Source organism: Apaloderma vittatum, unplaced genomic scaffold (genome assembly GCF_000703405.1).
Source record: "Apaloderma vittatum isolate BGI_N311 unplaced genomic scaffold, ASM70340v1 scaffold7776, whole genome shotgun sequence".
Taxonomy (NCBI): domain Eukaryota; kingdom Metazoa; phylum Chordata; class Aves; order Trogoniformes; family Trogonidae; genus Apaloderma; species Apaloderma vittatum.
This window is the reverse complement of record NW_009721170.1, coordinates 975-22,603: the sequence shown is the minus strand read 5'-3', so window position 1 is coordinate 22,603 and position 21,629 is coordinate 975. Positions and strand designations below refer to the sequence as shown.

Genomic DNA, 21,629 nt, shown 5'->3' with positions numbered 1-21,629 from the left:
AGTGTTTTGTCAGTGTTATCCCCATGATAAATGGGCTTTGTCCCCACACACCCATAAAACGGTTGGATATGATGATCTTAAAGGTCTTTTCCAACCTAAACTATTCTATGATTCGACGATAAAAAAGCCTCCTTAGTAACATTCCAGGCTAGGAAATCTTCCCTAATCTCTCTGTGGCTTTACTTTACCTCCTATATTGATCAGATCAGTGGTTTGGTTTTTTTACTGGGGACTGGACAGGAGGACAAGTAATCCTAGAGTTTCCCATTGCCTTTTGAAGCTTCTGTTTTTTTCAGAGTAATCATTTGGCTTGGAGGAAGAGGGCAAAGGGTAAAGCCATACGTTATTTGACAATACTGACATCATGAACCTGAATTACTACAATATTACTATCTTATGAGTAAAACATTCAGGTGAGGTTTTTCCCTCAAAGGATCATTTGTCCTATTTGTAGAAACACCCTTCCAGGGTGATATTCAGATACCGCTTTCCCTTTCCTTAGAATAATTTTCACGCCACATTTAGAGCTGTAAAAGTGGCCACCACTTCCTCAGCATTAACCCCTTGAAACCTTTTTACATGACCATTAGGACTATCTTTCCCGGCTCAGAACGACCTGGCAGCACTTGCTACAAAGCTCATCAGTGGTACTTTATGTGGACGAGGTGAGCCTGTGTTGAGAAATAGGAGGTGCTATTTCACCCCTGCTCCAATGGATGAATGCTTTATCTTCATGGTTTCTCAAGCGATAACCAAGATATTGAAGGTACATGTTCCACCCACACACCTGATGTGATTAAAAGGGCTTCAGCCAAAACATAAATCTTGATTAAATGAAGGTTTTGATTCATTCTCCAGCATGTCCCACAGGAGCTAAGTATCTCCTTTAACTTTGGTGAAACACAAGCATGCATTCATAATTTGCCTTCCGTAATTCTGAGTTGTATCAAAGTTCCTTCGGCATCACTTTGAGCAATAGGTTTCCACCATACTCTTCTCCAAGGGGCATGGGTTTCTTTCCATTGGTGACAGAATGCTATGTCTGGTCTTTCTCCTGGACTTCCTGAAACCGTTTCTCCAAGCGATCCAGTTTGGCCAGATTCTCCTTCAGCAGCTTGCTGTTTGGAACCAGCTGTAAGGCTTTCTCATAGTAGCCACGGGCAGTGACGTAGCTCCCCTACAAAGAAAAAGAGTGCCAGATCTCATTCACATTTCCTGACACAGAAAGTTCATTCCCTGGGAACGGTGAAGACCGTAATCTAAAGGAGAGAGTTGGGGTTGCTCTGCCTGGAGAAGAGAAGGCTCCAGGGCGACCTTATTTGAGCCTTTCCAAACTTAAAGGGAACCTCTAAGAAAGATGGGGGCAATCTTTTTATTATGGCTCATTGTGACAGGACAAGGGGCAATGGTTTTAAACTAAAAGACTGCACGTAAGGAAGAAATTTTTGCAATGAAGGTATGAAACATTGGAACAGCTTGCCCAGAGAGGTGGTGGAAACCCCATCCCTGGAGACATTCAAGGTCAGGCTGGATGGGGCTCTGAGCAAACTGATCTAGTTAAAGATGTGCCTGCTCCTGCAGGAGGGTTGGACTAGATGACTTCTAAAGGTTCATTATGATGGATCATTGAGTGCTGTTAGCCTGAATTTGATCAAATACACGTGACAAGAAATAGATTTACATTTTTCCGTTATGCTGCACCAGAAGAGTTAATTTTACTCAGCGACAGAATAGCTTAAGGATATCACACAATGTGACTCCTTAAGACCAAATCATAATGATATGCTAAAGTATTCAAAAAGATAAGCAACCACAAGGCAGGCTATTTCCATAATTTCATGCCAGTATTCTGCATTAGACACCTTTATTAAATTAATTAGGTAGAAAGGAAGCTTAAAACTTGACTCACGGTGACACTTTCTAAGGTAGGTCAATAACTGAAGTAGAAAAACTTTAGAGATGGGCAGGTTGTTCCTTGAAGCCTGCCCTTTTAAAATATGAGATTTACATTGCAGGATACATATTCCCAAGCAACCTGGTTGAGAAATTTTAGTTGGGGTGGGCAGACTTTCCTCCTTCTTCTATAAAATACGTTGGGGACACTCACTGTTCAAAAACATGCAGCTCTTGGCAGTCTGAAACAAATTTAGCTTTCTGTCTCAAGTAGTAGCCTCTGCAGTTGACAGCAAAAGGAAAACAAAAATTGTCATACCTTGATGTGCTCAATGCCTCCCATATTCATCCAGGCCTGTGCTTGGTCTGGGTTGAGTTCCACAGCTCGTTTATAGCTCTACATAAATATGAAACATTTTTAGGTTAAGAATCTGACTCTTCTAAAAAAACAGTGCTGGAGGGGAAAGAGAAACCAAGTTTCCTCTCCTTCTGAATACAGTTAAAACATAATTCCAAACTCTTGTCATATACAATGCACAAGCTGAATTTCAGTTTCTTTACACCAGCTGTAACATTATATACCACTTCACCTCTGAGCTCATCTGGCAGGTTTTCCCTGCCCACAGCACTGTACGAGGAGCCACACCAACCCCTGCGACCCTCTCCTTGCCACCCTGCACCCCTGGGGTCTTCTGCACATCAGGTTCATTTCCTTGGGTAGGTGCCTGCCAACCAGAAGCCATGCATGGGCTGTGATGCTCCTTATCTGCAAGGCTTTAATTTGGAGCTGGCAGCAGATGATGCTACAGCCATTTGTGTGGAAGTTTCATGAGGACTTGAGGGCAGTCCTATAGTGCTATTCCCCCCCCGCCCCCCGCCCCCAACCTGAGCGCATGGGAGAAGAAGCGATAAAGACCTCTGAACTCTGTCAAACAGCACTATTTTTATGGTGTCACAACAGGAAAGGATTCAAATCAAGATTAGATATCTCCAGAGATATTGCGAATATTCAGAACTGCCCCAATAATACTCTGTGCTATTTTTTAACACTAATATTATTTCTGAGCTATCAAGCCTCCTGCTCCACAGGATAAGACAACCTCTCAGCTATCACCTAATGAGATGAGATATAACAATGTGGTGGGCTCTTCACCGGTCCCCAAGCTTCCAGCAGAGCCACCTGGAGTTGGCCATTGCCAGCAAGAGGGTCTGGGGCTGGATGGACCAAGGGTCCGGTCAATGAGAAAAGGCGTATGCTCCTTCATAATCCCACCACAACTCGTACATAACCTTTCAGATCAGGGAGCTGTATTTCCACACAGGAATGAGGAAAAGAGTTGCAGCTAATTCTGGCAAAGTTAGCTGTCTTGTAGCTTTAGCTGTACCACTGGTGAGCTGCTGAGCTCCCAAGGACAATATCCAGGGCACATGCAGTGGTGCGTATCTGATGCAATGAGTTAACTCTATCTTTTAATGTATAAAACTATCCATAAGGCTTACGGCAGTCATACCTCAAAAGCCTTGTCAAGGAGATTCTGCTCTCTTAGCTGGTTTCCTTTAGTGAAAAAGAGCTCTGATATGACTTTTGGATCCTTTGGTTTTAGCTGAAGAGCTTTTTCTATAGCTTCAAGTGCCTGTGAAAAAGCAAGATGACATTGTGTTACTGTATTCTGTGCCTTTCCACTTCTGCTCTCCTCACCACTAGGGCCTCCGAGCATAAGAGTAATTTTCCTTCTTCCCTTGTTTGCTCCACACTGTTAACACATGTGGAAATGAATTTTTTAGATGCCTCTGGCTGATGAGCACTAGGGCTGACAGCAGCAGGAGAAGTAACTGGTGAGAAAACCACATTGTTTAGCTTCAGTCCCAGTACCTAGATAAACAGAAGGTTTTAGTGAAAAAATAATTCCAGTGGATGTGCACAAAGGCACATGACATGTCTCTCATGAGATGGAGTGTAAAATTCAACCCAAGCTTTGTGTGTGATTCCTCAGGACACGGCCACCCTGCAACCACGTTACCTTGGCATAGTGCTCCTGCTTGCTGTAGATGGCTGACAGAAGGCGGTAGCACTCCAGACACTCCACATCCTCATTGAGTATATGGTTCGTCATCTTTTCTGCTTCTTTTGTCCGCCCCATCATTGCTAAAACCTGAGCCTAAGGAGATGGATTATAGAGGGTTATGATCTTATGAAGCTCAACTCTCCTTAATACATGATGCTGCAGCCGGTGGCTGATGCTCCATTTCCATGGCCCTGCCCTGGCCGAGCTGGCCCCACACTCACCAGCGCCAGTCGGATCTCTTTGTTTGAAGGCTGCAGTGATGCCGCTTCCCTGTAAACCTGCAACGCCTCTTCATACCGCCCTGTGTTGTAATACAGAGCCCCCAGTGGGGACAGGATTTCAGCCTTCCGGGATACCTTCAGTGCCCTGGAGTTCGGGAAAAGAGATGCTTCCAGGTGGTGTGAGGAACAAGGCAGAAGAGTGAGGTGTGGCTTGCGCTGGGATGAAGCAGCGAAGCCCTGCATCCTGTTAATCCCACCACGGGGAGCACAAATTTAGGATCCCAGGGAGGGATGAGCATGCCCACAGCAGCAACACCTCTGACCACCTGAGAAGGGGAGAGGGCCACCTCCAGAGCACAAGTGAGCATGCAGCAGAGATGGAGACGGCTGATGGTGGCAGAACTGAGGAGAGTGATGGCACAAATCTGGATATCAAAAAGGAAGCAACCCCCTCCCTCTGTCACACACACACACACATTCCACACTGCTGCATACCAGGAGTCAGAGCCTGCCTACCAGCACACTGTTGGAAAGGGCTAGAGTTCCTGGTGGTGCCAAGTTTTTGGTGCAGGCCTGTGCAGCAGTTACAGCTGTTACTGTTCTAGCACCCATGGACCAGATTTGAGTAGGGTGGGAGTTATGCTAACAACTTGCTTGTGCCACTGGGAAACCTCCAACTTCATTGTTAGAGCATCTCCCCCAGCCAACAGCAGCAGTGTGTCCATGCTGGGGGCGTGGGAACAGTCCAGAAAAGTCAACACTGCATGAGTCTGTACTGCCTCACCAAGCACTCCCAAACCCATCCAAATTAGCTAAGGTAAATCTGTTTGCAGATGGCTGGAGAAGGAAGGGAGGAAAACTGAAGCACAGAATCATAGGATCTAGAATGGTTTGGGTTGGAAAGGACCTTAAAGATCATCTAGTGCACTACATCAGGCTGCTCAAAGCCCCGTCCAGCCTGGCCTTGAACACTTCCGAAACATGCACTGACAGATTTATGTATGGCAGGCTCTTTAGCAGAGACAAGGCACACAGGGGGAAGAGGGAAACCTCTGTCTCCCATCCCAAATTCTTACCTCTTGTACCATGCTTCAGCCTCTTTGTTCTGCCCCAGGGAGCGGTGAAGCCTGCCCAGGTTCACCATGGCCACGTGGTGAGCGGGGCTCAGGCGGATGGCCTGGCTGTAGTGGGACACGGCTCGTTCGGGAGCCCCTAGAGAGGAGAAGAGCTGTTAAACTGGTACTTCACAAAAATCCCGTTGCAAATTCAGCACACAGTAATGCTCCAGGTTTTCTTTCAGCTATTGCCCTGTGCATGGGAACCATTCTGAAAAAGAAACCCTGCTGATGATGAGATGAAGACTGCTGACTGAAAACACTCTCCTGTCACGCTGGAGGGGGAATGCACCCCCTGTACTAAGGGCAGAAGCAAACCCAGAAAATGGTCTGGGGCACACGTCCCACCTCCTAGGACAGCATTGTTCCACCCTGACCCACTGGAGAGACAGGCAGGGGAGACACAGAGAACAAACCAACTAGTATTCCTTAGAACCTCACCAGAGCTGCAAATAATTTCAGCTCTTTCCAAACAGGGACTATTCCTCCCACTTCTGTTGCACTGGCCCTGCTTGGTCTCCTCGCATTGCTCAACAGGACTAGTAGTAGCTGCCAGAGACCAGCTAGTTCCCACCTCGGGGCAATAAATCCCAGAGCAGAGCTGTCCAGGTGCCTGTTTTGGAGGACGTAGGCACCACCTCTGTGTTGCAGAGGAGCCATTGGGTGGCACTGCTTCGCCGTGCGAAAACTGGCGCAAGCGCCCGCAGTCCATGACATCACCCAGCACCGCAACAAAATACAACACCCTGCAAAAAGAAAGGTGCCAGACCACTAGCCCCAAAGCCTAAATCTCTATTTTGAACAGTGTATTTTTCTTTAGCTAAATAATGACATTCCTCAAGAAGGACCTTGTAGTACTTTTCTCTGTCAGGGCCTGCTGAGTACCCACTAAATAAATTAATGGGGCATAGTGCAAAGTTCCAGAATTTCAGCAATGCGAATATTGTATTTTTAACCTCAGTGCTTGTTTAATTGGTTTGCACACTCTAGACCAGATAATCTCCTGATGAAAACCGATACTCACAGAGCTTTATCCACCAACAAAGCTTTTGAGTATTGGCATTTTTTAAGCCAAATCACTTCACAGTATATTTAATTCTGTTTCTAGCTGGAAAGCAGAACTTTAAAACAGCCTGCACATATTGGGGCACTAAATATATGCTGCCACAGGAACTTTATTTTCACAGCTTTTAAGACCTAGTTTGGTTTTCCTATGTATGCAACATAAAGGTAACACTGACGTTTCTTGGCACCTCCTTTACAGGACAGAGGAGGGACATCTGCAGGGAGATTTAGAAGATTCATCTAAGGCCAGCAACATATCTTTCATGGTAGGACTTTTTTCAAAACAGCCAGCAGCAGCCTTGATATTCTCCCACCGCTGAGCAGGCAGATGTTTTCGAAAATCTTATCTACAGCACACCCTGGGAAGCAGCTGGGCATGCACCTCAGTCCATAAGTCACCCAGTGCCTCCCTGGCTCAACCCATTACCTCGGGGTAATGCGCATCGTTAAGGGAGACACATGGAGTTGTCTATGACCACTGCAGAGCTGTTGAGAATTATGGCTCCCCAGAGCCGACACTTGCTGGAGGCTTGTTGCACAAAATCCTGCAAGTTAATTGGCGTGGTGCTTCACAGCATCGCCCTGTGCCCGACGGAAAAGAGCGCAGACTGCAACGGGCTCACTACCAGCCACTTCCTTCACACCTTGTCATGTCTCCACGATGGTTATTTACACATCATGCCTGAAGCAGCAAAAGTCAGTGGTTTGGTTTTTTCCTGTTGTTTGTTTTTCCTGTTTTTTGTTTTTAGGGAAGTGTCAGGGTAAACCATGAAAAGTTAGGTTTGATTTTGGCAGAATACACAAGTGTAAAAAATCGAATGTGCACTGCACTGCATCTGAACCACATTTTTTGGCAGGAATAGATCAGCTTATCGGGGCTGGGAAGCAAAGATGAGAACAATGTCAAAGTGAAATGACCGAGGATTTTTTATTATTTGCGAGCCTGAATTTTGCCAGGGCACAAACTCAGAACCTCAACCTCTGTTGCTAATGCCACGATGCCTTTTTTGCTTACAAATATTCATTTTCATTTCTTATTTACTTCACACTGGTACTACAGAAGAGTGATGGCTAACCACTAGCTCATAGACTAGACAGTCAGCTGCAGACTGATGGACACCACCCTCCTTTCTTCCCAAGCACCACCAGAACTGGGCACAGTGTGAAAGGGGCAGAACAGGTAGCAACCACACACTTTAAGTCTACAATATCTCATCAACAAGTCTCAGCTCTGGAGGGACCAGAGTGAGCTTCCACTGGTCATTTGTCAAACTTGGCCTTGCTTATAAACCTGTCAATAAAACGCAGCAATTACAGTGGCTTTTTTCTTTTTTTTTGGTTGTTTTTATGTGGATGCCAGGAAGTGCCTGAGCCCAGGGAAGTTGGATGGGAACCAGGAGCCCAGAAAAGAAAAGCTTTGGATGTCATTACAGAGATCCCGAGAAATCAATTCACCTCACAATACCTTAGGTTTTATTTTCACAGACGACTGTGGTTCAAAAGCCATGTTTGTTTTTATAGCGGTGGCACTGAACCTTTACAGTCAAATAGATGCTTTGTCACCAAGTACAGCTGCCAGTGCTCCCAAAACCATAAAGATCCACTTATGTGCCTGGGATTTGGTTTGATGTGGCCATGCTTTCTTGGAGAGACGACAGTATTGTCAGGGTGCTGCCCAGCTCAAATTGAAGAGGACAACTGCCTGTGCAAAGATGGTGAGAAACACTGAAGGGAACAGCCGGGCTGAATGCCACTGCCGCACAGTGCCTGCATGGATTACAAATTTCAGTGCAGCATGCCATCTCAGCAGCATGGGGATATTTATTTCCAAGCTACAGCAGAGGCACATCTATTGCTTTGGAAGCATTTGACGTCCTCTTAGATGTGTACTGCTGAATAAAACAAATCAAAGCAAATAAGGCAGGGAGGTAAAAATCTCTTGTTCCTTCTAACTTACCGGTATCAACCAAGAAAACACCGTAGTTGTTGTGCAGATCAGAGCTCTCTGGACAATTCTCTATGCCAGCCTTATAGACTTCCTCTGCTTCCTTAAGCCGGTCCTTAAAAGAGAAGGAGTTTTCTTAGCCATGGCAGAAAGGGTGTCAGCACCATTTGCAACAGACCTGCATTATGTCACAACTCCCTCACTGCACAGGAAGCTCGGGGAGCCAGCCCACTCTGTTGTCTAGGAGGCCAAAATTCTACCCCAATGCATGGATGCAATATAGCTGCTGTCTAGGACTCCCGAGCAATTCAGACAGCCTTTCTCCCATACACTTCCAATTTGTGAAACAAAAATAACAGCTAGAAAAGGTGGCTCGTGTGCAACGTCACCAAGGCAGGAAACACACAGTGAGAGGGGTCACGTCGGTTCTGTTGAGAAATATCTGTCCTCTGGGAGCTGATCTATTTTAATTTATTTGTTTAATGAATCTCACTGTCTAACTTTTCCCCTCTGGAGCTCTGCTGTTTGTTCCCTAAGCAGCGGAGAAAATACAAGGAACGAAAAGCTTGGTGTGTGTGACAGCTGGGGGATGGGGAGCTTGTGCAGGGGCATGAAAGAACCTGGAGCAGGCTCGGGGGCAATGAAAGAGGGGGGGAAATCCGACCAATTCAGATTAAAACCAGGAATTGTCAATGCATGAGATGCAGCTCACTGGGATTGACAGGACGTGCCCCTGTGCTGATTCCCAGATATGCTGAGCCCTTACATTTTGCATGGATTTCAAGTAAGTTTGTTGGTGCCGAACACTTCTGGATAACACAGATCTGTTCTCTGGGAACACCCTGTCCAGTCCCACTGCTGGACTCTCTAGCCTGAGTTATGGGCAGCCTGGTCCTGAAATGAAAATAAGGGCCTTGTTTGCATCGAAGAGCAACTTAATAAGGTTTCCATTTCCCTCCAGCAAGGCAGTGCGAGCCCACTGCCTGCATGCTTGCTAGCACGAATTATCAGGGTCTTTCTCCCTCCCAGTCTCAGAGATTTGCTCTTGGGTGTATTTATGGAAGGAAATCATGAACAGCAGAGACAAACACAGTGCAGAGGGGCGTGAAGCAGCACAGCCCTACGGCAAAAAAACTCCACAGCCTCCCAGTGACGGTCCCAGGTGAGATCAGCCATCCAGGTCTCCACTGACGAAGGCCTGGAGCCACCAAGGCAAACCTCCTGTTTGGGAGCTGAATCCATGCTGAAATAAGAGGTCGGTCCATTCCCAGCTATGGTCTCTCCTCTCCTCAAGGCCTGAAAACCCTGGAGCCTCTGGGGCTTTCTCTGGGTTTAAAGGGTGTATCTGAGAGCAGCTTTAGCTCTGCAGCTGCTTAAATGTGTGGACTCCTTTCTCACCTCCAGTTTCAGAACTGGAAAGCTGGAATTAATCCCATTGGAAGAGTACAGCTTGATGAAAGCACACGTTTGCCATGGTTAAATGCTTTCACATTTACATGATAAAGGTCAGACTGCAGAAAAGATAGTGCATGATAAAACACGGAAACACATTTTTTAAAAGTGCTTAAGTTTGGACATTTTGGATATATTTGTGTGAATTTGACATCATTATCCCATGGGGTCAGAAAGACTGTAGCAATTATCAGAATTGACTAAAATGAAGAGCACTTTTTTGAGAAAGCATGTGTGTCACTGAGACATAAACAAGCATATTTTCAAAGTTTTCTGTATTAATTTCTTTTCCTCTGATTTTAATTTTCAGCCACAGAATATAGCTTTGTGTGCACGTAGGTCAGTTTTCTTCACTTTCTTTACCAATCATAAACCAAATCTTTAAAGCACTGAAGGGCTATGTTAAACTGGATGAGTGGCGTCCCTTGTCAAAACATTCACACTCACCAACATTGAGCACTTTTAGAATTTTTATCATGGTTGCATTGATTTTTGGCACCTGACATCCTGACCCTGCATGCCTCAGGCTCAGCGTAGAGTCTGGGATGATTTCTCTAATGAAGTGTTTGCATCTATGATTAAGCTCAGCCAGAAATTGGGAAGGGTGGGACCACTTTTTTTGTGCCAGAGCTTTCTCCCTCACAGCCTCTCCTCTTCTTGGGAGAAATACTTTAAGTTCATCAAGGCTTGATTCTCATCAACACTTCATAATGCCACTCCCAGACCTTCATGGAACATTCATCAACCTCACAAAATTCAGAAGATTGGCTTAAAAATGTATGAGACTTTTATGATATTAAAAAAAATTATGCATGTAAGGATCTTGCAGTTGAGCTCTAGGGGTTTTATGTCTGTTTTTTTTATGGCTCTGTTTTTCAGTCTGGTTGTGCCTGAGTAGGCTCTCCTCTGCAGCTAAGTGGGTTAAAAAGTTTCTTTTTCTCAGTCTTGGTTGATATTATTACACACACACAAAATCACTCAAATCCAGAAACTAGGGCCTGAAAAGAGCCATCAAATAGCACAAGATGGCTGATGAAAATTCAAGAGCTGGGAAGAAGGTGCTGTTCAGAGTAAATCCTGGGGAACCAGTATTACAGGAGTGTTGTGAAAATGGCAAACAAAAATGTTTGATTTCTGCTATTAGCATCACTGCAGCGATCATGGAAAACAAGGAACAAAACAATACATTGTGATCAAGTTATGATACCAAGCAGAAAGAGCAGTAAGAAGGGCAAGCCATTTATGAAAGGCACAAACAAGTCTTACAAAATGTGGCGGTGTTCTTTTCCACATCAGCTCTGGTTTCAGAATCAACAATCAAGGAGAGAAAAGGGCAACTACATCAAGTTACAGGCTAATTCCCTGGCATGTGAGACACTCCTCTTAGGAGCGCTTTTTAGAGGTGTAGGAGGAAAGGACTCACAAGCCTTATTTTGGATTCATCACCTTTAAGATAGGAGGTAACATGCTGTGCAGAACCAAGGCAATCCTGGCACTATTTCACTGAGCTGTGTCCACCCATCTCCCCCTTCTTAGCATTAGTGCAAAGCTGAAGGAGCAGTGGTTTGTCATGGACACAGTCACGTCATGCAAGTTATTTTAGCATGCCACTTAGGGCACTTCAGCCCCTTTCTATCACATCCCAGTGAAGAAGGAACCAGGTTGTGCTCCCCAAAGCTCCACAGAGATGCTGCTGATGCAGCTTTCTGCATACTAACCGGCATCACAGACAGCCCTCCAGCTGTGAGACAGACCCTGGGCCACAAGTAGACAGAAAAACAGGTTTGTAACTTTTAGCCATTTTGGACACTGCTGCTTGGACAAAGAGTACAACCAAAAATTGGAAAAAAATGGGGTCTTGTCATCATCCTTTGGGCTGAAGATGCCAAAGCTTCCCCCCATACCCCTCCAGGATGGACACAGCATTAGAGCGTGGTTCTGCTCCACAGCCATGGGCTGTTCATGGACGGTCCCTATTGCGATGACTAGGATAGGTGTGCAAGGCAGGAGCTGTATGATCAGGTAGTCATTTGTTGTGGCTGAACATAAAGTGGTCTTAAAAGCCTGCAGGAAATGGCTATTTTCTGAGGAAATTGTACTAGCTTTTTTCCCCCTACCACTTAGGTCACAAGAGGATGAAAAATCTATACATAAGAGTAGATGAATTATTGCTGGAGTTACTAATGGCATTTGCTTTGGGCAGAAGGCCTCAGGACCCTATAATGATTTTACTGCTCTGTTGACCTTACAATCGATGGCTCTAATTAATAATTTCAGTTAATATTAAAACCAAGTATTACTGCAGAGGACTCATTTCCTACACTTGCAGGAGACTCTTCATTGATGGACTTATTCAAAACACAGTTCCCATTCAGTGAGACTCTTCTTTCAATACATACACTGTACTTCTAGGTCCCTGCAGCTAATACTGGTAATATTAAAATATTTGAAAGTCACTTAAAAGCAAAAATAACACATCTTCCATTAATCCACATATATAATCAGTGAGTTTTGCAGAGAAGTCTAAACCAGAATAACACCCCTGCGTATACTTTTGCTGAAATTTATCCACTTCCCTTACAGAGAGAAGATTTCACTAATCAGATCAATGGAAGACGGTGAAAAATTATATTCTTTTGCTTTATCTGTATTTGCATTTGGCAACCTTTTAAGAAAACTTTAACCCCTGTGCTATGGAACAGTTAGATCTGAAAAATGAGGGAGAAAAAAAAATCGGTTTTCAAAAAATCAGTTTTCAAAAGAAACACAGTTTGTGGAGGTGTGCTGGAGCTGTGCAGTTATGAAGACCTCGTCACCCATGTCTGTAGCCCCAGACTGGGGATGTTGATTGTGGCCACAGTCCAAGAGACAGCCCAAAGCACAGCATTCCTCAGGCATGCAGGAAAGCAAGGCTTGGTGGTCTTGACTTGGGCACCCATGCTTTGTGGCTTCTGAACTCAAGCATTTTGTGCCTCGATTTCCCTTTTCCTCTATGGGATCAATAGGCCACCTCACAGGGACCTTGTAGAAATAAATGACCTAGCTACAGAGAGCAGGGAGAGCCTTGAATAATGAGCATGGAGAACAAGCCCAAGAGGAAATGAGTAATCCTGCCTCCAGAGCACAGCCCGGGCCATGCGCAGTAAATAAGGCCTGAGGGCACATATTGAAGAATGAGGTTAAATAAAATATTGAACAGCTGTTCATTAAGAGCAACATTAAACTACTGAGCCTTCCCACCCCCTGTATATGATCATCTACCACAGTAATTAAGGGCCGTATTTCGACGTGTGCATGCAAGGGCAGGATTCGGGCTGCAGAGGCCACCTGGTTTCTGACATTTTCTAGATTTGGAGTGATTTATTAAGAAATCTCAAGGTTACTTAGATAGGTGTGTGTGTCTGAGGGGGCAGCGCTCGCCTGTTCTGCTGTCACAACATTCAAGGTACGATGGATTACAACTTTGCCATAGATGCGGGGAGCTGCAGAGAGGGTATTTACTCACAACTTCAACTGTGATTTAATTCAAGGCCACATCACGTGGGTGCAATTATTCACTGCAAATGAGTTGCCTCCCATCCTGAAAAAGCCGTCTCCAAAGCAGCTTGAGAAGTCTCTGCGGACAGACACGGACCCACACCACACACGTGCGACGTGATGATGCTCTCTTGGGATGTGCAGTAGCTGTCACGGCTGCAGCAGCATGAACACTGGCACAAAAGGAGGAAGAACTCAAGTGATGCCTGTTACCTGTTCAGCTAGCAGCGAGGCCAGGCTCGAGTAAGCATCTGCAAACTCTGGGCCGTACTTAATGGAGTCCCGCAGCAAGATTACAGCTTCCTCTTTCTTCCCTTGGGACCTGCAGAACAGGGAAGGAGGGAAAAAAAGAGAGAAATGTTCCTGTAAGCGCATGTTTAGGTTATACGACTGATTAACTGCTCTAAAGAGATGTGACCTTTTAGAAAAAGACTGAATGATTGACTCATGCCTCCTCTCCACAGTGTGCATACTCAGCATCTCCTTGGCCCATCGCTGTTTCCATATGTTACTCTCAGGAGCTGGGAGGACGTAGGCTTTAATGAATCAGTCGTTTGATCTGCTATTCTGGTGACTGTCATACTGAGCACTACGCAATGATCCCACCCCCAAAACAGTGCATTTCTCAACCTTACACACTGAAGAGCAAAAAGTATTTTATTTTGGCTCTCAGGCAAGCAGTATAGGCCACATGCTCCGTCTGTTGAGTCATAACCACCAGATTTTGTAAACTTCTCCAGTCCTACTGTATGTTGCCTTTATTGCAAATACATCCAATTCTGCTCCATCCATCCCATCAAGAATTAAAGATACATGAAGAACAAGATAGCAGAAGTGTCCCAAGGCATGAAGTATGGCACAAGACCCTCTCAGCAATGTCCTTGGGAAGTCACATGCCCTGTGGAAGGGATGCTGTTGGGATAACACCAGGTTTCCTTCCGGACGTCTGGCCTCAGTCATGTCACTGAGATGCTGACTGACCTGGGAACAGAACATTCACTCTCACATCAGTAGGCTGGAGACACCAAAATGTTTGTATTTCCTTAAAAAAAACCCTGCAGAGTCTTTACATGTTCCTAGACAACGACCACTGTTAGGACTTTGAAATTAAAATATTGCTGTTAACTCTGCCTGAGATATCTAGATATTTCCTTAGGAAGTCAATTGTTAGGCTAGAGAAGTCTGTTCTTCAGATCCTAAGGATTACGAACAGAGCCAGTTGAAAGATGGCTATACTGATGAGTTAAAGGTTTTTTTTCCAGCATTGCTCTGCAATTATTGCCATGGAAAACAGAAAAGGTTTCCTGAACAAAAATCTAAGGATGTTTATTTATTTGAACTACAATTTTTTTCAGTACCGCTCAGTATTTCTTTCCTTAGAAAAATGAAAAGGGTTCCTGAACAAATACCTAAAGATGTTTAGCTGGAATACAACAACATTTTCCTTGTGCTGGGTGTACAAAGAATATGAATAGTAGGCTTTGCAAAAAGAAACAAAGGGCTCTGGGACACAGAAAATATGTGAACACCTTGCCGCTTTGGCCTTAGATTTCATCTGAGTGACATGGTCAAGTAACCAGATCTTGTTTATAAGGTGCAAATTTCAGATGATAATATATGTAGCTTTGCAGGCTTTTTTCTTTCCTTTCTAGTTATGTAACTGGAAGAATATTTTGCCTGTGCATTAAGTTAAGTAAAACCACTTGTGCTAGTCTTTTCTTTCTTCCAGTGGTGTTCCATATAAATTACATGAATGAAGCAAAAACAAATAAAGAACCACTTTTCTCCTACACTAATTAAAGACTAGCCAGCTTGTCAATTTATAAAACTTTTGGATCCCTTGGCTGGAGTTTCATGACACATTTTTATAAATCAAAAACAGATGACTGCTTTATAAAAGTATTGATGTCTGGCAAAAAAAAATGTAGGAAATGCCAGCTACAGAAAAAAAAGGATTAAGTGATCCACTCAGCAGCAGTAAAAGTTCCCATTAACCACAAACATGCACTCTGAACATGGGGCAGCCCTCTTAATTACTCTTTTTTTCAAAATTGCCTTTTTTTTCGTTTGATCCAAGAACAATGTTTTGTCTCCTGAAAGCGGGGGTAGAGAGGGAAAGATTATGGCATCTTTTTATGTGACAGACGGAATTATATTAAGAAAAGCAGATCCAGTAGCTTCTCAGAGGGCTCAGGCCTGCAAGTACTGAGAACTCTGGCCAAGCACTTAAACGCATACTTAACTTTTATGTATGCAAGTTGAAAATTAATTACTGGCTGAAGTGCTTTCCTGGATCAAGGCCAACGTTTTGCAGGATCGAGGCCGTGGCTTGTATAAATCTCATGCAATCTGTGAGAGCACAGAGCACTGGAAGAACAGTCCAATACACTAATTTACTGTAAACTGGGGATGTGGAGCAGGAAAAGCTAGGTAATGTATACCTTTGCTGTGACAGACAGAGGAACAAATTCAACTGACATGAAGAGTCTATGATCACTTAATCCAATTTTTCCCAAAATTACCTTGCCTTACAGTGCCTTCTCCCAACTCCCTCTTCCACTTGAGCCCCCAGCCACTCATCCTCTATAAAATCAGTGTGTCTGAGTTGACAGCAAGGAATGGGTCTTTCCACCAGGAGCAACTCTCCCATATTTTTGCAACAACAAGTCTGGGGAAGTGATCCTTCCCCTTTATATGATACTTGTGAGGCCACATCTGGAGCAGTATCTGGCCAGAGCTGGGCTTCCCCGTGCAAGAAAGGCATGGACTTACTGGAGGAAGCCCAACAGAAGGCCACTAAAGAAGGTCAGGGCTAGAGCACCAGTTGCACTGAGGAAAGGCTGTGCAAGCTGTGTCTCTGCAGTCCAGAGAAGAGAAGGCTCAGAGGCAATTTCAGTCCTGCCTGCAACTACACAGTTGCAAGATACAGAGAAGCCAGAGTCAAACTTTTCTCAAAGGTGCACAGTGACAGGACATGAGGCAACCGACTCCAGTAGGAACATGTGAAATTCTGATTAGATATAAGGAGAAATATTTCTCACCACAAGGATGGTAAACACTGGAACAGGTTGCACGGCGAGACTGTGGCATTGCTGATCTTGGAGTAGGACACAGCCCTGAGCAACCTAATTGAGTCAAACCAAATGATTTCCAGAGGTCTACTCCAACCTAAGTTATTTTCTCAATCTACTGTAAATTTGACACAGCCAGAGTTTGAGGGTTTTTTATAAACAGGATACAAAGTGTATGCGATACTAAAGGATAACTACTGCAGTGCAGAGTATCCTAACCAGAGACCATCTAGAAAGCCAGACGCGGTATCACTGAACATTATCCCTCAGTTTGCTTCTTGGAATGGAAGGGAGTGCTTTCTCTAAAACATCTTAAATCCCAATACACATAATATCTGTCTGATGTTTTTGAGTATCTTCAGGCAGTCACACAAGCCCATGTCAGCACATTCATGTACATACATATCCAGAAGCTCGTATGAGAGAAGGCAGACAGTCCTTCCTCTTAAATAGCTGAGTTTTTCTAAACTTGGACTAAATCATGGCAACAAAAGCAAAGGATGTTGTGTGTTACTCTACATTCAGAAGAGAATCGGTCCTTTGATTAAACTTAAGATTTCAGTGAACGTTGTTTCTAGGCACTTCACTTTCCCCTTGAAAATGAAGCCACCCTACCCTCAAATCAAGAGTTATGAGTCTTTTCTTCTTAAGAAATAGCGTACTGCATACTGGAGTGCTTTAGGTATGGATAAATAACAGTACTGCAAATTAGAAGTTCTCTCCCATTCTTCCTGCAACAGAAAGCTAAGATAAATATTTTCTTCAAATGTTCATAGTATTTTATTTCTTGTCTCTTTACTGACTATCTCACAGACTATAAATTCGTGAGGTATTCTGAATTACATTTATCTCAGTTTTTCAAGCTGTATCTCAATGAAACTGAATCTATATAGGAGTTAAATATTTAGATAATGAGAAACTTCAAAACAAAACACAAGGAAGCAACATCAAGCTGCTCTGTGTCACTGACCATGGACCCTGAACGTGGAGAAAGAGATTTCTCAGTTTTAGGTAGACCATATTTTTGATCCATTTTAACTAAGAAATCTGTTGGCTTATTTAATTATCTACTTTCCAATATTTATATTAGGCAAGAAAATTATGATATACAACTTTATTTTGGGATATGTAAGCAAAACCAGCCACTACCCTCTAATGCTTTCTGAGAACATTCATCTTCTGGCACACAGCTGTCTTCATTACATGCAAACAGAAAATGGAAACATCCTTTTTCATCGAGGACTTCCACAGAAAAAAAACTTTTAAATCCCACCCTGTGGTCCTCAAAGCACATTTTTACTCAAGCTTAAATCACAAGCAACGAATGCTTAAATAGAGAGCTTATTTAGAGGGAATAACGAGAGGCAGATTCCCACACTGGAATAGCAAATCCATCCTTCCAAAATCCTGGAGTACCCCTTTCTCAGCACTCCAGAGGAGGTGAAATCTAATATCCGCCATCAAATTTCCACACTACGAGCAGGGGTGGGTATAAGGAACTCAGCACAATTCAACTGGGAATTCCCCATGCCAGACATTTTCATCACATGCCCCAGCACAAGTGGTGCTGTTACTGGACATGCCTTAAGTGTTGCATATCCGGCTTTTCCTGATCTGCATCATGCACTGAAGCCTCTGCAAAGAGGACAGAAAAAGCTTTTATGGCTTGACCGTTCATCCTCTCTCTGCCATGTGCTTAAAAATCACAATACTCTTCATAATGTCTCATAGCACAGCCAGATAGTAATATCTGCCTGTAATATTCTGCAGATTTTCATTTACTACCTAGATTATACTAGCATTTAGAGTCTGCAGAATACTGGTTGTCCTACATACATACATACGAAAGAATCATTTGGCAACTCAGATAGAAAACATAAATAAAGACAAAATTTTAGGAAAGGGGAACCTGAAATCTCTGCCTCGTTCCTGTCTGGTTATCTCACAAGTCACTTCACACTCCAGCATGGCTGATGATCTCTGCTAAGTTGATGAGTGAACTAGGAAAGGTGCTTGCAAAGGGGTTTGGGCTAGTATTTTAGGGGAGACATTCATATAGGATGTGCCTATGCAGCATCTGATTTACATATGTGATGAACTCTACCTATCTTTTAGCAGGTTTTTCAAAGCTGAACACGGAGGTGAGGACTAGTTTCCGTTATAATTAAAGCTACCTCTATGGCCAGGTACACTTGATTGTTTTGGAAGCCTAAAAAAAAAATCTAGAAAATGGGGTGAAGGAAAAAAGCATGTGGAAATTGAGTATTTTGTTTTAACAAGTTTAGCACAAGCATCACACAGCTTTAACATATTGCGATATATGGCACCACAGAAGGATGTAGAGCACATACAACCCAACAGGACACACAATATCGTTAACTATCACATCAGGAAAAACATGACATATTGCACACAAAACAAACAACAGTTCTAAGAGATTTTCCCACACATCTCCTTTGTGCTTTGCCAGTGCAACAAATCCCGTTTTCACCCATCTGCTGGGTCGTAACAGCCCATCAACAAGCCAGATTTAAGCACTATTGACATAGGACGCCCTGGTGCTCCTTCTGGTTTACACTCTTTTGAATTAATATTTTATATTTCAAACAATCAAAGAGAATAACGACTAAGACAAACACGAAGGATTAAAAGGACAATATGTATTTTTAAACACCATTGCCACCTAAGACTAATTTCCATCAACCAGATTTGATGAATAATACAAAGACTTTCCATTTCTCTTGTAATAAGACTGTCTTTACCATTTTCCTTTCCTGTATTTTCAGTAAAGCATTCACCTACTTTCTAGTTAAGAATCACTCATTTCCTATATTCTAACCTCAAATCATCAAGTTTACTTGTAATATTATTTCGATAACTACTCTGCTACCAAATGGACCAGGCAGAATTTCAGCAATCCACTTAACATCCTTCATATAATCTCACACTCAGAGTAACATTTCATAACCAGAAAGATCAAGTACATTTTGATGACAGTTCCACTTTAAAAACAGTCCAACACTAAATCCTAATCTGCTCTAAAAGATTTACCAGAGACCTACTACTAGCAAAATAGGTGCAATTTACATCAACAAAAATATATTTTTACTGCTGTAGTTTATGCATTTCTGTCAGCAAATAAGATGCTATCCTTACAAAAAACAAGTGGGTTTTTTTCTTGATGCAAAATAGTAATACAAGAATAAAGATACTTTACTTTTTTTTTTTAATTGCACCCCTAGCAGGTCTTATCACACTGGAAAAGCTTCTTGTGTAGATCTAAATTCAGTCTTTAGATATGGCTAGTCAAATTAATTTGCATGATTATGATTGTCTGGTATTCTCCTTGCTAAAAGCTGACACTCTAAATAACAATGAGTGAAATTATGAGCTGATTAACTTACTTTCTTGCTCAGTAGAGTAACCCTATAGGGATGTAAATCAGCTTTCCCCTTAAATCCAGACCCACCGGCTTTGCAATGGAGTGAACCTTCTGCTGCTCTGAGCATCTCAGAGTTAGGTGCTTATGTGCAAACCGTGCATCAACCTTCCATACAGCTAATGAGGAGAAGTGGGAACTAGCAGACAGGGATTTATGGATCTGTGTTATTTATTAGGTCTGCATCAGATGACTGTTTTTGAACAACATGGCTTGCTTCACTGGAAAGGCTTACATCCCTCTACACTGAGATGGGAATCTCAGGTGGCTAGTTGGGCTTAGCATCTCATTTTTGATGCCTGATTTGGAAAAAGCAAATTCCCTCCAGCTGAAACACAATTGTAAACAGCACCCGAAGTGATGTGGCAGACAGCAGAAGGATATCCAAACTACAAGCCTCACCTTCGTGGCTGGCACTCTTGGCTGGCAATAAAAAATAGTGCCATTCCTCCACTGGTTGGCAGAAAAACCTACTTTGGTGATGAGTGTAGAGAGAATGTGAATTTCCTTGGCCCATTTCTGTGTTCAACTTACTTGAGCAGGTTGCCAAGATTGAAGAGTGCTCGATTATGCTGAGGGTTTAGCTGAAGGGCCCGTCTGTAGTAATCCTTTGCCTCCACCACATCTTTGGTCAACGTCCCCAAGTTGTTGAGAGCACTTGCGTGACGGGGGTACAGTCTAGGAAAAATGCAATATCAAGTTACAGACAGTCATTAATTGACAAATAAAGCTGAGGTTACTAATGCTGCCACCAGTGCTGTCTGGTATTTGGTAAAGCAAAGGATATCAGCTAGGAAACACTGTTTTCCCTTCATTTGCTGCAGGTCCTGAGGAACATTTTCAACTCCCAATGAGATTGCAAATCAGATCTTCTCCTACAGTTCCTGTATGCCTCCAGGGCAAAAGGGAACACTGAACAGCTTTGAAAGCCTATTTTAGCCTCCAAGCAAAAGGCAAAGTGACTAAAGCAGCTTGAATGTCTTTATTCAAAATGTTTTTCAAACAAGCAAGAACTGCTTTGTCAAAAATATGTTTCCAGTGGAAATATGTTTTGACATATACAGAAACCAGCACGACACTGCTCAAATTGATCTGGTTTGTTATTTTTCAATATTTTGTTGGTGGTTTTTTTTAATAAATCATCTTTCCACAATAAAAGTGATAATAAAGTGTAAAAGGAAACTTGAAATCACCTGTTGAACAATGTTTTCAGGACCAAGTAAAAAGTCTAAAACCAGACTGCTTAACAGTTTGAATTCCCTAGGCTTCTAGTTGTACTCTTTTATCGCTTAGTTCAGTTCTCTTTTTAATTGATCTGTTGATCTTTACACCTACCTCTTTCAGTTATAACACTACATACTGGGCCCAGTGCATCTCTGTTAAAATTCTTCATGAATTAAGTAGCACGTCATGGTTCATTCAGCTGCTTAAATTCCCAAAGTTGAGCCCCTACATTAATATTTGGGTTTGTAGGGCTTTCACCAGAAAACTCCAGGGGCAAAAGTGATCCAGGCCAAGATTTAACACCCAGGACCCTGTGTCATAAATGGGCAAAAACTGAGATGTGTTACAATAAAGAAATAAATCTATGACAGCAGTCCAAGGCCAGCTGTGCAAGAAGGTTTGATGCTCTGATATGAAACAGAGCACAGGTGCTCACCCACTGAACTTCTGCAGATGATCACTTCATTTGTGATAGGGAGGAAGCAGTTTGAGATGGTCAAGGCTTTGGTTTGAGAAGACCTCACCACAAACCCGCTGCCACTGCAGATTTTCTGTTTCGGACAAGAACAAGTCACCTGACATTTCTTTGCCTTAGGTCCCT

The 21,629-nt window shown here is 43.3% G+C and overlaps 1 protein-coding gene across 1 annotated transcript; it reads right to left on the bottom strand.

The window, feature by feature from the left end:
- Positions 1-225: 225 nt before the first annotated feature.
- Positions 226-20,482, bottom strand: TMTC1 (transmembrane and tetratricopeptide repeat containing 1; the record flags this gene model as incomplete). Its single annotated transcript, XM_009871271.1, has 9 exons — positions 226-1,177; positions 2,213-2,290; positions 3,405-3,527; positions 3,915-4,052; positions 4,181-4,325; positions 5,257-5,392; positions 8,318-8,420; positions 13,508-13,616; positions 20,339-20,482. Coding segments are annotated over 9 exons (1,117 nt in total), but the record flags the coding sequence as incomplete, so codon positions are not given.
- Between the last annotated feature and the right edge of the window lie 1,147 nt (positions 20,483-21,629).